Here is a 16,256-nt window from a genome sequence, read left to right as displayed (position 1 = left end):
AAAAATCTGTGGTTGGACTTTGCCTTAGTTGTTCATTTTTCTGGGTTGTCTTTTTTTTTCCTTATCTGTAAAATGAGGGAGTATGACCATATTAGTTTTAAGTTTTGTCTCTAAATTATATGTCTACATAAGCTTTATTTCCATGTCAGTTCTTATTTGTGAGAAACCATGCTTTGGATTCAGAAATCCAAAGATCTTTGCAAATTTTTCTCATCAGATAAAATTCCTTTTATCCTCCTTTTACCCAGACTGTCTCAAAGATTGTTTCTTGCAATTTTAAATATTATAAATTATAATATAAATTTTATCATAAGAATTTTTATTTCCTAAATCTGTTTTAAGGTCAGTAACTTTATGATAATACCTTACTTTTGTATGGTATTACATTATTATTATAACTTGAGAACATTTTCAAGAAGTTCTCTTGATAGTCAGAAAAACTCTGTGCGGAGGGTTTATTCCCTGTGAGAAAGCTGAAAGTCAGGGATTGACTTTGTGGTTTAGTAGTGATTTGTGTAGGATTACATAGCTAAAAGAGTAGTAGCCACTTTGACCTAAGGATTCCAGTCTAGATCTTTCAAATCTACAGTACAGTTAGTCCTCTTGCACTATGGGTCACTTCCATACAAAATACCATCTTTAAGTAATTTAAAATAACAACAATTTTGAAGTGGTATGGTTTCAGGTTCATAGTATTGTAAGGATGTAATATTTTTACTTTAAAATTATTATCCATGCTTTTAAATAAAATACATGGTAAAATAAATTTAAGTTTTGATTTAGTAAGAATAAAGTAGAACATTCAAAATCTGTAAACAGGTCAGTTGTATCACAAGCTGACTCACTGCTTCTTAACAACAGCCCACTCGAAGAAGAAATCATAGCTGTAATTAAAAATAAAGATAACTAGAATAGTAAAGGACCTATTATTTTGCCTCCTGAGAATAGTTTTAGTTTCTAAGTTTGGATACCTACAGTATATTTTTAGTGAGTTACACATGACCAATACTAGAACAGCTATTAAAAGGAGTAAGGCAGAGGTGGGAGAGTATTACATACAACTGACAGGAAAAATAATGCTGTTATAGTTTTAATGCCAAAAAATGTCAACATTATAAAGTAGTACTTAGGAGACGACCTGTGTTCAAATGTGACCTTAGGTGAGGCAGTTCAGGTTTTTGCATTTCTTTTTCTTCATTTGTAAAATAAGGAGCCTGGCCTAATGTCCAAACGGTCATGGTCATCCAGTTTTAAATATAATTTTATGGCATGTATGATTGATTGGTTTTTAACTGTCAACTAAAATATGTTCATCATAATTAAATAGATTGTAAACTGTTCTTTTAAATTCTGAAACTTTACATTTCAGTTTTCTACTAATGGAATGAGTGCTAGGTTAATTTGTTGCAACAATTAAAAATAAGTTACATAGAAAAAACATTTTGTAATTATAATAGTACTATGGGGTTCTGGAAGCTTTTTTCGGAAATATTTTAGAAGAAAATGGAATGCAGTTACTTGAGGAACACCCTAATATTAGAGCACCAGAAACAGGTATGGAAATATATAATTTTATAAAACGTTTAAAATAGACTTTATTCAAGTCAACCTATTAAGTTTTCATTACTTGCAATTTTTTTATGCTATATGATTTGGAAATGTCATATATTAACATGTTAATTATGTTATAACGTGTTCTTTATTAGTTGAAATTCAGAAAAATCCATACCATAATACCTTGTACAACATCTATTATTATGAAGGAGTTACCCAGAATTTGTATTAACTGAAATAATAAAATAGAATCTATGTATAATTTCTTTACTGTTTGAACTGATTTTTAGAATAGGTACAAAGTTTTCTTTGGAAAAACCTTCACATATGAAGATTTGAATTTTATGAAGGAAATTAAAGCAGGGAATGATTATTGTTAACTTTCACCTAAATAGCAGAATTCTTATTACACTAAAATTTTTCAAAATTTAAAATCAGCTTACAAAATTGGCAGTTTCCAAAGCAGTTTCTAGAAATTTACTTAAGAGTTTTAAGAGTATATTTTCTTTTACAAAAGCATCAGCTATGACACATGAAATTACTTTCCTGAATGAATATATTTTGTTTAGAGAATTATGTAAAGGATTTAGATTTTCCATTTAAGCATTTGTTTCTAATAGTAAAGATTATAAAATTGTAATTTTCATTTCTTAGCTAAGCAGTACCATGCATATAAAAATCTGCTTATAATTTTTACTATATACATTTTAATTTATGTTCATGTTAATCTTTTATGATTTGTCTGAAATATTTATGTATTCCTGACCAGTCTTGTTAAGTCCTTTGATGTTTGAGTGTATAAATAAGAGGAGGTAAATTACATTTAAAAAACAAAAATCATATAAATCCTAGATATGTAAAATAAACTTTATTTGAAAAATTTGAGCCTAAAACTAAGTATTCTGAGTATAATTTAACACTGGTGACAAAGCTAGGGACAAGAACTGAACCGTTTAGGGGAAATTGTAGAGGAACACCAGTGGGGATGGAGTTGAAGATAAAGTGGATAATAAAGTCTTGAATTTCTATGTTAATTAATTACAGTTTGCATCATTTTTCTAATATATTGAGTCCTAGAACTGTTTTATTAGAAATGCTTGGCTATTTACAAATGCTGTGATTTGAATTTTAAATTGGCTGACTCGTGGGAAACATGATCTATTTTAATGATGTATTTTAACTTCAGTTTTCATCCACCTTAAAATGGAAACCTTCAAAACATGAAATCACAAAAATAGAAACACCAGTTTAATTCTCTAAAGTTTAAACATTGAAAAAAATTAAAAATTTAAATGATTTGGATCAAATTTGTTCTATGTATCCTTATCTTTTATTTACAGATTTGTTTCTAAATTTACATTACACATCTGCTCGAATAAAATGTTTACAAGTCCAACTCCTTAAAAAAATTACATTTGATATACCAGCTAACTTTATAGCTACATTTTAGACTTCAGGTGGACAAAATCAGTTTTAAATTCTTAAAATAAATGTTTCCATATGGTCCTTAGGAAATATTAGGACATTTATAGCTGTTCTATAATTTTTACTGCATACATCAGTCTTTTAATATTATTCAAGAAATATTTGCTTATATTTTCAAAATATCTACAAGTACATACTTAGTCGTTTGATTATTTCCCACTGTGTATTTTTAATGTTAGTTTTTAAATTAAATGAATCATTTATTTACTTCGATGTTTAAATTATTCCAGATTTGGCCAATGAGAGCCCTTTCAACTGATTCTTATGTCTTCTTGACGAATACCCACCATTCTTTGAGTTTAATTTTTGTCTGTACAAGGTATTCCAAGCTCCTCTTATATTTTCTCAGCTATTTCTACAAAGAGCTCTGTGTCCTTTTTTGTTGCAATTTGTATCTAGAATCCAAAATATGGACACTAGATGTGTTCATTGTTACAAGGATGTCATTGCTTCTAGTTCTTCTCAGTGGTAGGAGCTGGAAAATATGTGAATGAACGTTTGTAAATGTGAAGTCTGTATTTTATATCCCCTTTTTTGCTGCATTTATTTATATATACACTCAAATCATATGAAAATATACAATATAACTATGGATAGTATGTATTTGTAATGTAAAACTGTTAGAAACCCAGTTTGCATACAGTTATGCTACTTCCACAAATTTACAGTGATAGCTATTTAATTTAAATTTTTTAATTTTTAAAATTGTGGTAAGATACACATAACATGAAATTTACCATGTTAACCTTTGTGTGTGTGTGTGTGTGTGTGTGTGTGTGCGCGCGCGCGCGCGTTTTGCTGGCAAAACACAAATCCAGGGCCTCAGACATGCTAGGCAAGTGTTCCATCACTGAGCTACATCACCAGCCCCAATTTTAGCCATTTTTTTAAGTGTACAGTTTAGTGGTAGTAGCATATTTTTGTGTTATCAGCATCAGTCATCCATAGAACTTTTTTATCCTGTAAAACCCAGACATTATACCCATTAAACAACCCTCCATTTTTCCCTGCCATTAGCCATCATTATACTTTCAGTGAAACTTGATTTTTAGGTATTGCGTGTAGGTGAAATCATACAGTATTTGTTCATTTTTTGACTTTTTTAGCTTAATGCCCTTGAGGTGCATCCATGTTGAAGTATGTGCCAATATCTCATTCCTTTTTAACACTGAATGATATTTTGTTGTGCATGTGAGGAAATATCCATTCATTTTGTTTTTTCATTCTTTGATGGATACTTAGGGTACATCTCTACCTTCTGACTATTGTGAATAATGCTGCTATGAACATGGGTATACAAATAATCTGTTTGAGTTACTGCTTTCCATTCTTTTCTTGTGGGATGGGGGGGTGGTACCAGGAATTGAACTCAGGGGCATTCGATCACTGAGCCACATCCCCAGCCCCAGTGTATTATATAGAGATGGAAGTCTCACTGAGTTGCTTAGTGCCTCACTTTTGCTGAGACTGGCTTTGAATTCGAAATCCTCCTGCCTCAGCCTCCGGAGCTGTAGAACTGTTTTTCATTTTTTTAGTTAGATTTGGAAGTGGGAATTATCAGATCTATAGTCAGTTTAAACACTCATAGCTAGTTTGGAACACTTACTGCAACTTGAAATGATTTAAGTTGATTACTTTCCAGCATCAATAATGGTCTAAAAGGAGCCCATAGACCTGAATGATAGCTCATGATTTGTCTAGCTTTTTGTGAAAATAACTCAAACACAACATTGAGTGAACTTTGAATTATGGTACAGGGTTTTGCACAGTATTAATCAGGGTAGTAGTCTAATCACTTATGTAAAATAGTATTTATGCATTATCATAATTATATTTCATTTTTAATTCAAAGTTATTTCTTAGCATTCTTATTTCTTTTTAGAGATCTTTTTTAGCTAATATTTCAGATTAGGTCTGCTGCCAACAGTTTCTTAGTTTTTCTTCACCTGAGAATTTCTTTTTCTCCATCATTCCTGAAGGGTATTTTCACTGGACATATAATTCTGGGTTGATAGATTTTTTTTTCTTTTTCTTTCTTTCTTTTTCCCCCCCAGCATTCCTTTGGTCTCTGTGGTTTCTAATGTGAAATTTGCACTCATTTGCATTGTTTTGCCCTTGTAAGTAAGATCCCCCCCCCCCCCCCCCCCCCCCCCGCTACTTTCTGCGCTCTTTCTCTTTGTTTTTAGTTTTGAGGCATTTGATTACGATGTGTTGACATAGGTTTCCTTAGCCTAGTTGAGGTTTGTTCAGCTTCTTGAATATTTAGGTTTTTGTCTTTTGCCAAACTGGGGGTTTTTAGCCATTATTTCTTTGAGTACTTTTTAAGCCTGCTCTCTTTCTCCTTTCCTTTCAGGACTTGAATGATGTGAATGTTTGGCCCTTTGTTATAGCTCTGCAGGTGTTTACCATTGATCTATTTTTCCTTTATTGTTAAGATTGGGTAATTTGTATGTTCATCTGCAGGGTCATTGATTCATTCTTTGTCATCTTTCTTGTGCTATTGAATACACTTCACAAGTTTTAATTTTATTTATTTTATCTGCTATTTCTTTGGTGAGACTTAATGTTTCTTCATTTGTTTTGTGTGTTAGTAATTGTGTAAACAGTTTTGTAATGATTGCTTTAAAATCCTTATGACAAAAATCCCATCACTTGTGCTATCTTGGTGTTGACATTTGTTGATTATTCTCATACAAGTTGAGATTTTCTTGGATCTTGGTATGACAAGTGATTTTTTTTCTATATTCTATATTCTGTACTTTTTAGGTGTTATGAGACTGGATCTTATTTTAATCTTCTGTTTTGGAATACCTCCCATGACACCATACATATAGAGGAAAAAGGGAACATTTCCACCACACCCAGCTAATGGTATACTATGATTGCTTGATATTCAAATACTTACGCATAGATTTTTAACTTTCTCATAAGTTACCCTACTAATTGTCTTCTGTTATATCCTCATTACTTATAATATTTTCCTGAATATTCTTTCATATTCATATTTACACACTATATAGACTTGTCTCCTTTCATAAAAATTTAAAGATAGAATTATATGTCAGATTTACTTTTTGAACAAAAACAGCAGACTTTTGCCTATAATTTTTAATCTTGTTTGGCTCTGCCTTTTAAGGTAGTTATGAAATTCATATTGTCATTATTAACAGTTCCTTAGATTCTTCTTTAAATCTGATAAGTCTTTTTCATGGTTTCATCTAAATAATTGCTTAAAATATTGAACAAAACAGGGCCAAGGATAGATAAATCTTTTGGATAATTTTTTAGGTATGATTTCTACATAGAGATAATTCTTTAGCCACATTTTGTCATTTTATGTTTATCAGTGTTGTGGGTGATTTTTGTCAGATGTGCTTTTCTAAAATCAAGATATTTTATGTTTTTAATATTTCTTTATATATCAATATATTGACATATCAGTTTATATATAAAAAGAAATAAGATTCTAAGAAATTAATAAGATACATGTTCTTATTGGATTCATGTTGACTCTTAATTATCTGCTTGTTTGTATTTTTATTTAATTTTGTTGTGAAGTATGGGACATGTATAAGAGAGTGAATGAATATATTAAGTACAGTTTAAAGAATAATAATAAATACTGTAATACTTGTGCCAGGATATAAGACATTACTAGTATAGAAATTCTTTATGAATCCCTTCCTAATTGTATTCCCAATTCTATTATTCTAAATTTTTATTAATCTTACTTTTCTTTTATTTTCACACTTGCTGTGTCAATAATGGTCATTTAAAAAGAATTTTGAGCTTTGTATAAAGAGAATCATTTTGTGGGTATTTGTGGTATATACAGTATTCTATGATTTGGCCCTTTCACTATATTTATGTATATTACAGTAGTTGGTTCATGTTTTAGGGTTATATAGTTTTCCATCCTCTGAATATATTACAGTTGATCCATTAAAGCACATTTGGGATGCTTACAATTTTATGCTCTTGAGCAATGTAAGTTGTGAACACTTCTATACATAGCTCCTACTACTTGGGGCAAGAGTTTGTCTAGAAAATGACAGTAGATGGATGGATAGATAGATGAATCTGCATCCTGACAGATGGATGGATAGAAATTTTTAGTGGTGAGAATGGTGGATTGTAGGATAAACGTATTTTCTGTTTTATAGATAATGTCAAACTTGTTTTCCTGGAGGGCTCTATCAGTTTACATTCACACTAACAGTGAGTGAAAATTCTTGGTTTGAAGTGTGGTTTTTAAGATGTCTCTTTTGCTTGTTAATAATCTTGTGCATTTAAAATTTCGTGAATTATTCATTCTATTCTGGGAAGCTTCTTTTGGCCATTTTTCTTTTTGGATTGCCTTTTATTGATGTATGAAATTATTCTGGATAACAGTATTTTGTTATATTTGTTGTAAATATCCTTTGCCAGTTTATTACTTTTCAGTTTTTTTTAAATCCTGAAGACTTCAGTTTTAATTGACATTAATCATTCTTTTTCACATTTGTGCTTTTAACATACTTAAAAATCTTCTTTCCTAGCCTAAGGTTTTAAAAATGTTCATATATATTATCTTTTAAAGGTTTTATAGTTTCGGCTTTCATATTTAGGTCTTTAATTCACCAGAAATTGATTTTTTTTTTTTTTTAAACACACAGCATAAGATGTGACTCAAGTCATCTCCCCACCCCCACCACCTGTGTATACCTTATCCTAGGACACTTGCTAAAAAGCTTATCTTGTTGTCTGGTTCTGATGTGAAGATACCTTGCTTCACCAATAAATCACTTCTAATTCCTTTAGCTTCTTATTAATTCTTGGTAACATGTAAGACAAGTTTCTCAACCTTATTTTTTAAGGAATTGCTTGGTTATCTTGCAGCTTTACATATTCGATTAGATTTTACAATCAGCCTCTTTGTCCCCAAAACATGCTTTCTTTCAGCTAGATACCATACTTTGGGAATTTTACCTTGATAGATGCCAGGGTTTTTTTTTTTTTTTTTTTTTTTTAAATTCCACAAAATCTGTTATAAGATGTAGTTCTTTTAAACTTCAAGAGACTGGATAGAAATAGCCTTTTAGATTTAGCCTCATTTGATCCCACTACAGAGTGCTTTTATTTGATGTCTTGTATGTTAGGAGAAGCTAGAAGGAACCTACCTGATCTCTATCAGGTAGCTTCTTCATACACATATGATGTTGAGTTCAGCTGAATATGCAAGGAGCATCACTCTGCAGATCTCTGTGCTTTCTTCTCGAGTGTTTTCTGCCCTGTGGAATGTAACCAAACTGCATCTTCATACCCCACTAACTCCTAACTTAATCTTTTTTGGCTGGAGAAGATTGGTGAATTCTGTCTGGTTTCTTCTTGAAAGGTGGCATACCTTGTTTGTTGATGCTTTCACAGGAATCATTGTCCTGAGTTGCCTGTTGTTCAGTATTTCCAAATCATTTAATATTTTTTATCTAGTTTTTTAAGTTGTTTAGCTGAGGAGGATAAGTATAGTCTGCTATTTCATTTTTTTCTCAGAGGACAAGTTTTATGGAGGTAGACAGTAAACAAGTAAAATATTAGTAGATATATCAGGTGTCTGTGAGAACTATGGAAAAACCCAAATGAGGAAGGGAAATTAAGAGTACCAAGTGGATTGTGCTTAAATAAGGTGGTGAGAGAGGGACCTGATTGAGAAATGAGCTGTTCTGATTATCTCTCTTACAACAATTCATCCACAAACCTAGTGACTTTTGCCAAAAACAATATGCAGTTTGGTTGAGAATGGGCCCTGACCTCTTGTTTCTGCTGTGCTGGCTGTCAGCTGGAGGCAGCTGAGAGGCTCAGCACTGGATGTGAAGTCTTTCTTAGCTGTACTGCTAGTTGACATTGGTTGTCAGCTGGGATCTCATTTGGGCTGTAGATGGCGCACATCTACACATGGCCTTTCCATTTGGCTGCATGGCTTCCTTATAGAATCGTAGCTGGATTCTAAGGGCAAGCATCTGAGGAACAGCCAGGAGTTGTTACTACTTTTCCTAGCCCAGTCCTGACAGTCATTTTATAGAATAGGGAGTCACTAAGGTTGACCCATATTAAAAGGTACTGTAATTAGACTCCTGATTTTTGCTGGGAGTCATGTGTAAGAATTTACGGATATGTTTTAGAGCTACCACAATATTTGAGCTAAGGAGGTGAGGCTGTCCAAAAGAAAAGTAATACAGGTACATCACACAGAAATATGAAGACCAGGAGGAGGCCTCATAATTTAGATTTGTTTGTAATTTAATTCCCACTGTTCACTTGTCATCTTTTTGAGGGTAAGGGCTTTGTAACCGTATAGGCTATATTCTAAGCACCTAGAACAGTTTTGACAGTTGATTGCACTTCATTACTGGTCTGTGAAAAAAAGGACTATATCTGTATCAAAAATCCTAAACCTGAGTATGTAGTCTTTGATCTAGTAATTCTTTCCTTGGGAAATTATCTTAAGGAAAAAATTGTGTAGACAAGCAGTGCTTGAAATGAAGATTCGAAGGTACTTAGATGCCTGTTAATAGCAGATTAGTTCAATTATAGTTTGTCTATAATGAAACACTGCACTTTTTTTTGGTCTTGAACCCAGGAGTGCTCAACCCCTGAGCCACATCCCCATTCCTTTTTTTTTAAAATTTTGAGATAGGGTCTTGCTAAGTTGCTTAGGGCCTTGCTAAATTGTTGAGGCTGCCTTTGAACTTGGAACACTGCAATTTTTAAACTAAATGTTTTGGCACAGGAGGTAAGTGAACATTGAGGGGCAAAAAAGAGAATTCAAATAGTGGTGTATAGAATGATCCTATTTGGTTATGAATTAATAATATCTACTAAATACATGTATAGGATGGAGAAGATTCTGGTAGGATGTATATCAGATTGTTAATAATTACGGTAGAAGTTGTTTTAGAGGGTTTTTTAAAAAAAAACTAAATATTGCTATTAGAATTAGATTTTATTGTACAACCAAAATAACCGTTTATATCAATATGTTGGTTTCTTTTTATTAACCAAAGGAGGATGGAAATAAATACGTAGAGTAAAAAATATAGAACATTTTAAAACCAAGATTTTTCAGATTATCTCTTGATTATGGGTTACTTGTGTTTCCTTTTATATGTTTGCTTTCTTAATTGATAAAAAGCTTGTCTTACAGTAAGAAAGAGGTTTATATTAAAGGGAAATAGTTTTAGGGGATAATGTTAAGCAGCCTTATTTTATGAGTAGCTATTGTGAAAAATCCAAATTTATAAACTAGCAAAATCAGGGATCTCTTGATTTCCTGTAGAAGTAACTGCTAAATTTTTTTAGTGGATCGAAAATATTTTGCGACTTAACACATTTGATTTACAAGCAATTCTTAAGCTACCTTTCTGTTAAAATATGCCTGTGTCCTATATTAACATTATTCTATATCATTATACCAAAGATTTTTAGTAATCATACAAGAGTGAGGCTAGCATAAAAATTACAAATGTGAATAAAATCCTATGTGGTATACTAATACTTTAATACGTATTGTATTACATTAATGTCTGTGTTATTGCTCTCATATCACTGTCTTACTCCTCTATCTTATAGAAACAATTTGTAATTCATTTTATTCTTATATACCATAGGATGTATTTTGGAGATGCAGACAAAATATCTTTGATGAAATGAAGAAGAAATTTTTACAGGTAGTCTGCTGATGTAATTGCTTTAGTGTGATAGTCAGCAGAGCAAGTAACAGCATGTTAGTATTTTTGCTTAATAACAACGCATGTCTTAAATTTTATGCTTTTTTGGCTATTTTATTTCTTTCCAATTTTAATAATAGAAAGTCATCTTCCATGAATTTGTCTGGTAGTCCCTTGCTTTTCATAAGTGAATGATATAAAAGCCATTGAATCCTTTGCTTTGACTTTGGATATGTATTTAACTATTTTTTACATTTATATTTATTCTCAAAAAAACCTTTTTTTAATACCAGGGATTGAACCCAGGGATACTTGACTACTGAGCCACATCCCCAACCTCCCCTTTTAAAAAATATTTTATTTTAGAGACAGGATCTTGTTGAAATGCTGAGGACCTTGATAAGTTGCTAAGACTGACTTCGAACTCAAAATCCTGCTGCCTCAGCCTCCTGAGCAACAGGGATTACAGACATGCACTACCACACCTGGCTATTTTCTGAAATATTAATAGTGCTAGAATTTAAATGATCTAATAATTTACAAAGTTACAACTCAGAAATCTTATATGAGGACTTAAATAAAATTATCACCTTCCAGATAGCCTGTGTGAATTACAAACCTGAACTTTACTGTGTTATAGTATTCTAGTCCAACCTTTACATAATTTTAATTTTCCTTGGATCCCTTTAGCTCTAAGTTATTTGCCCAAGGCTCCTTGATTTAATCTCTTTTGTGTTCTCCAAGTATGGTAAGAGACCACTTAGATAAAGACCACATGAATAGTGTCAGAGTTGACTGGGGTTTGGGATAGGTGGAGAGAGGATCTTAAAAATCTTTTTCTTTGATATAAAGTGGTACCTTCATGAGTAGTCCAGTGACTATCGATTGTACAAATTAAAGTAACATGGTCTGAATAGGGCTGATAATTTTATAAATTTTAATGGGCACAAAACTTCATACTAGCAGTTCTCTTTTTTTAATCTGTGACAGTATATTAATCATTAACTGTGGCTCCAAGGCTTAATTTCTTTAGCTCATTAGAGCTTCTGTACCAAGAAGCAGAGAAAATGAATTTTTGAGTGTGTATTTGTTTGCAACCATAATATTCTTTCTGATATCCTCAAAAGGAAGGCAGTCTTGAGGGAAAATGGATTGACTACTGAATATTGAGGTAGAGGTTACTTCATAATATTTTTATTTGTTGTCTTAGGCTTTTATTTTCTCAGAAAAAATTTACGTGATAATTTTAAATGTTGTTTAATGTTAACTTGTTTTCTACATGCTGGTGACATGTTGAACACATAACATAGTTGTGCACTTTGTGTTTTTTAATAAGAAACACCTAGGAACTATTTTATTAAAGAAAAATTATGTTGTTAACATCTAAAAACTCAGATTTGAATTTTAGAACTACAGGAAATGGCAGGAAAAGGAAACAAGATGACTTAAGAGGCAAATGTACTTTCAGCAGGCTCTAAAATTTCTTGGAAGAATGTTCTATGTCAACCAGGTCTAGGTGTTCCTAGCTAGCAGCAAGTCTGTCTTTGGAAGAAAATTATGCTTCTTTCTGTGTTTTTATCACATTCTGTTTTTACCTTATGTCAATAGGATTATGGCTTTTTTTTTTTTTTTTTATAGAATTCTTTCTTTAAAGTTCTGCCAGGAAATCTAACTTAGTTTCTGTGATGAGCTTGGGCATCACACTTAGCATGTACAGTGTTAAATATGACTGCTGTTGACTTTCTGTCCTTATTCTCACAAGTGTAATAGTACTGTGAGTTATCTATAAAATAAGTAGTTTAAATTTTATGATTTATACTGTATTTGTATTTGGTTACATTTTTTGGGGTGGAAAACTTTGTGCCCTTTTAAAATATAGTAAATGTTTTCCTAAAAGGAACATGCTTTAGGTTTTTCTCTTTCCTTGAGTTCATAGAACTCTTTAAACCAAAAAATTTTGCTCCCTTTTCTAAATCATGATATATCCTCAGAGGTCTTTTCTTATATGCTGGGTTTAACACTAAAATGGGCTCCTTCTCTCCCACCCCTATCACCACATCTTTCTCAATTAATGTCTGCATGTGCTTAATTGTATTTTGCTGTGTTTTTGTTACCTATTGCTATGTAACATACTACCCTAAAATTTAGTGATGTAAAAGAACAATTAGTTTATTTACTCACAATTCTGTGAGATGGGATTTGGGCAAGGACTGAGCTGTTCAGTTCTGTTGCATGTGACGTCATTACTTGGCTCCATTCACCTGTTGGCTGGTTTTGGATGGAATGTCAAAGAAGGCTTTTCTCATACATCAGACCCGTCAGTGCTTCCATTGAATGACCAGTTTCTCAATGGATTGTATGTTGATCCGAGAGCAATTAGATTTCTTTCTTGTTGGCTGGCTTATAAGAGGAAGGGTTTCAAGAGGTACAAAAGCAAAGCTACTGGTTTCTCTGAAGGCCCTGCCTTAAGTTACAGAGTATCACTTTTGTCCTATTCTATGGGTCCTGGATACTTATACTGCCAGTCCAGATTCATGGGAAGAGGGAAGAGAATAATGAAGAATTTTTAGCCATCTGTAATTGCCCTGACAATATTTTTTTTCCTCTGGGCATAAGTAGGATAAATCTGGGATAGAGCCTCTAAGAAATTAAGATAGTTGCCCTATTTTTCCAATTTTAAGAAATACCTTTTCCCATTTAAATGTTTTGGAATGTTATATTGCAGAGGATGGGTTTTTTTCCCCCTCTTGAACACTGTAGTAAAATTATTGGTACACCTTATTGACGATACCTTAAAATGGGAAAAAAAAAGTGTTTTGTCAGTTCCCAGATTAGGGGTGGGTAAGGAGGAAATTTCACTTCTGTGATTAGTGTAGGCAAAAGCGATTCTGGAAATTAGAAGAAATCTATGAATGGTAGCCACATAGTAGATTTAATTATAGGTGAACTGAAGAATGGACCAGAGGTTGAGTATCAAGTTATAGTGTAAAAGTGGCTAGCCTAGGACTTTAAGGAAGTGCCTTTTGTTTATTTGTTTAAATTATATTAGAATTGAATTCAAGAGTAAAATGTGATTGGTCCAAAAATTTTATGTATGGAAACAGACTATGCAAAGTTTTATGTAGGCATTCATCGTAGAATTATTTTTTAGGAGCCTAATACAGTCTAACCTAAGAGCCATGGAAATAGAATTAAGTAAATTATTATTAATCCCTGTATTAAAAAATACTATTAAAAATACTGTTCAGGTGTTAAAAGGATGAGTTAGACCTGACAAGAAAGGATTGGAAGTTGCAAAACATCTTGAATATTCTAATTCATTGTTTATGTTTAAGAAACCTGCATGTATATAGATATGTCTGTGTGTGCGTGTGTGTTGAGTTATGAAATTACTGGTGATTTCCATATTTTCCTTTATGGTCTTACTATTTTTTAAAAATTGAGCATCTTTATATGCATAGGAAAGAAAGGTATAGTCATTTTTTTATGAGTTAGGAGCACACATTAAGATTAAATTTTGTGTTTACTACAGCATGTAGTCTTCAGATGGAATTCTATTGGGGGGTAAGTTCCGTACATGTTTAAGTGCAAGAAGAGCAGTTTGGAGTGCTTATGCTTTGCACTTGCACGTTTAGAGAAAGAAGCAGGAACTGGCAATGTCTGGCCATGTAATGTTGGAACATCACCATTGTTATGTATATTACTATACAGCACTTTTAATTTCCAAATTTTTAAGAAAAGTCCTCTTTGGACAGTGAACTCCAGCCCATCTGAAGCTTTAAAATCTGGTTGCTGCAGTGTTTTGTACCAAAAATACTTGAATTATTCAAATGTAACTTACCTCTGAAGTTTACTATTAGAACTATAAAAAGGGATCTTTGGTAGTTGAAATTATTGAGTTTATCACTCCTTTACTACAGACCAGAGATTATTTTTAAAAACTCCATTTTATGTTTCTTTTTAGGATTCAAATGTATAATATAAACATTATGTGTGTTAATGTACACCTTACATTTTTATGTGAAACCTTTTTCCTTTTTTTGAGAAGAATATTAATAATGTTCTTTTTTTTACTATCCTTTTTATTTTTCAGAAATATGTTTCTCATTTTCATTTTTAAGAGAGTTATTGTTGGTAATTAAATATTTTGATTTGTTTGAAATGTAGTGCTAGCCAATCTGTTTTAAATATTATCCTTTTATACCAACTAATTTCTGCTCTGAACTAATTGAATTAACTTTAACCACATGATCCTTTGCAAACTCCAAATTTTTCAGAAACAAATTATAATTGTATTATTTCACCAGACTAAAAATCTAGTGACTAACCTGTTTTCAGTACTAGTCAATGTAATAATTATTTAAAACTGGATAATACAGAAGCAGCAGAAGGTTGGGGTTGATTTTGTTGTAAAAAAGAAAGAAATTCTAACTACAGTACTAACATATATAGATCATATTTCTGAATGGCCTATGATGAGCTTGGTCAGTCAAATGACTGCTACACCTGATTTTCAGAAAAAATAAGAGATTTACATCTCCGGATTTGTATATTAGAATATGCTTTAGGGTTGAAGAAATATTAGATTGAAAGAAATTAAACTTCTCAGAAGCCCATTGTCATAATTTTCATGTAAGATATTCTGATTGTTGTAGGCAGGAATAAAGAGAAGTTCAAGGGATATGTAGAAGGTAGAATTGATAGGATTTGATGGTAGTGTCAGGTGAAAAAGAGGAATGAGACAGGAAAGTACTTAACTCAGCTTTCTGGTTCCAACAGTTAGGTAGATGATGGTGCCATTCCTTGAGGTGGCCATCACAGGAGGAGATGGAAAGAAATTCCTTTACTCAAGTATTTGATGTAATCACTACCTCTGTGGAAAGTGGAAAGAAAAGACCTGTTTTTCAAGTGCTTAAGGATGGACATAGCTTCTTTGAGAAACTTCTTTTATTAAATACCTTTGTCTGGATAATTACTGAATCATGCACTAGATTCAAAAGGAGAAAGGAGAAGTTGTGACCCTAATTCATTTCCAAATTGGTAATTGAAAACCCTTCTCCCTGTTTCCCCTTCTTGTCAGTTAGTTCAGCTCCTAACACATTGATATGTGGAACTTTTTGGACATCTGGAATATGGTATAGCAGCCTAAAAGGTTAGGGGATTTTGTGACCTTTGGACAATGGTCACTTTCTTTGTTTCAGGAGACCCAGAAATGCTTGGTTTGACTGTGTTAGCCTGGTAATGACACATTTTTAAGGATCAGATTTTATAATTTTTAACTTAAAATCATCACAGCCTGTTGACTATTGCTTTACAGGCTTAAAAGTAAAAGCAGATACACAGAAGAATGACTTTTGATTCTGAAAGATGCCCCTGCTTTTCCAAAATAAACATCTATGGTGCTTCTGTTTGACATATTAATTGGAAGGTGTTTTAGACCTAATAAATAATACTAGTATAGAGAAAATAATTCCTACTTTTTGGGTTCTTTGAAATTTAATCATGAAGATTTTT

The 16,256-nt window shown here is 32.2% G+C and overlaps 1 protein-coding gene across 1 annotated transcript in view; it reads left to right on the top strand.

Moving 5' to 3' along the window:
- Positions 1-16,256, top strand: part of Usp47 (ubiquitin specific peptidase 47) — a 97,105-nt gene that overhangs the window by 16,829 nt on the left and 64,020 nt on the right. Inside the window, 1 exon segment of the mRNA XM_047567660.1 lies at positions 10,683-10,742. Coding sequence (XP_047423616.1) covers positions 10,683-10,742 — 60 coding nt within the window.

This window comes from Sciurus carolinensis, chromosome 11 (genome assembly GCF_902686445.1).
Source record: "Sciurus carolinensis chromosome 11, mSciCar1.2, whole genome shotgun sequence".
NCBI lineage: Eukaryota > Metazoa > Chordata > Mammalia > Rodentia > Sciuridae > Sciurus > Sciurus carolinensis.
Note: the sequence above shows the minus strand (reverse complement) of the source record. Positions and strands in the feature narration are given on the sequence as shown.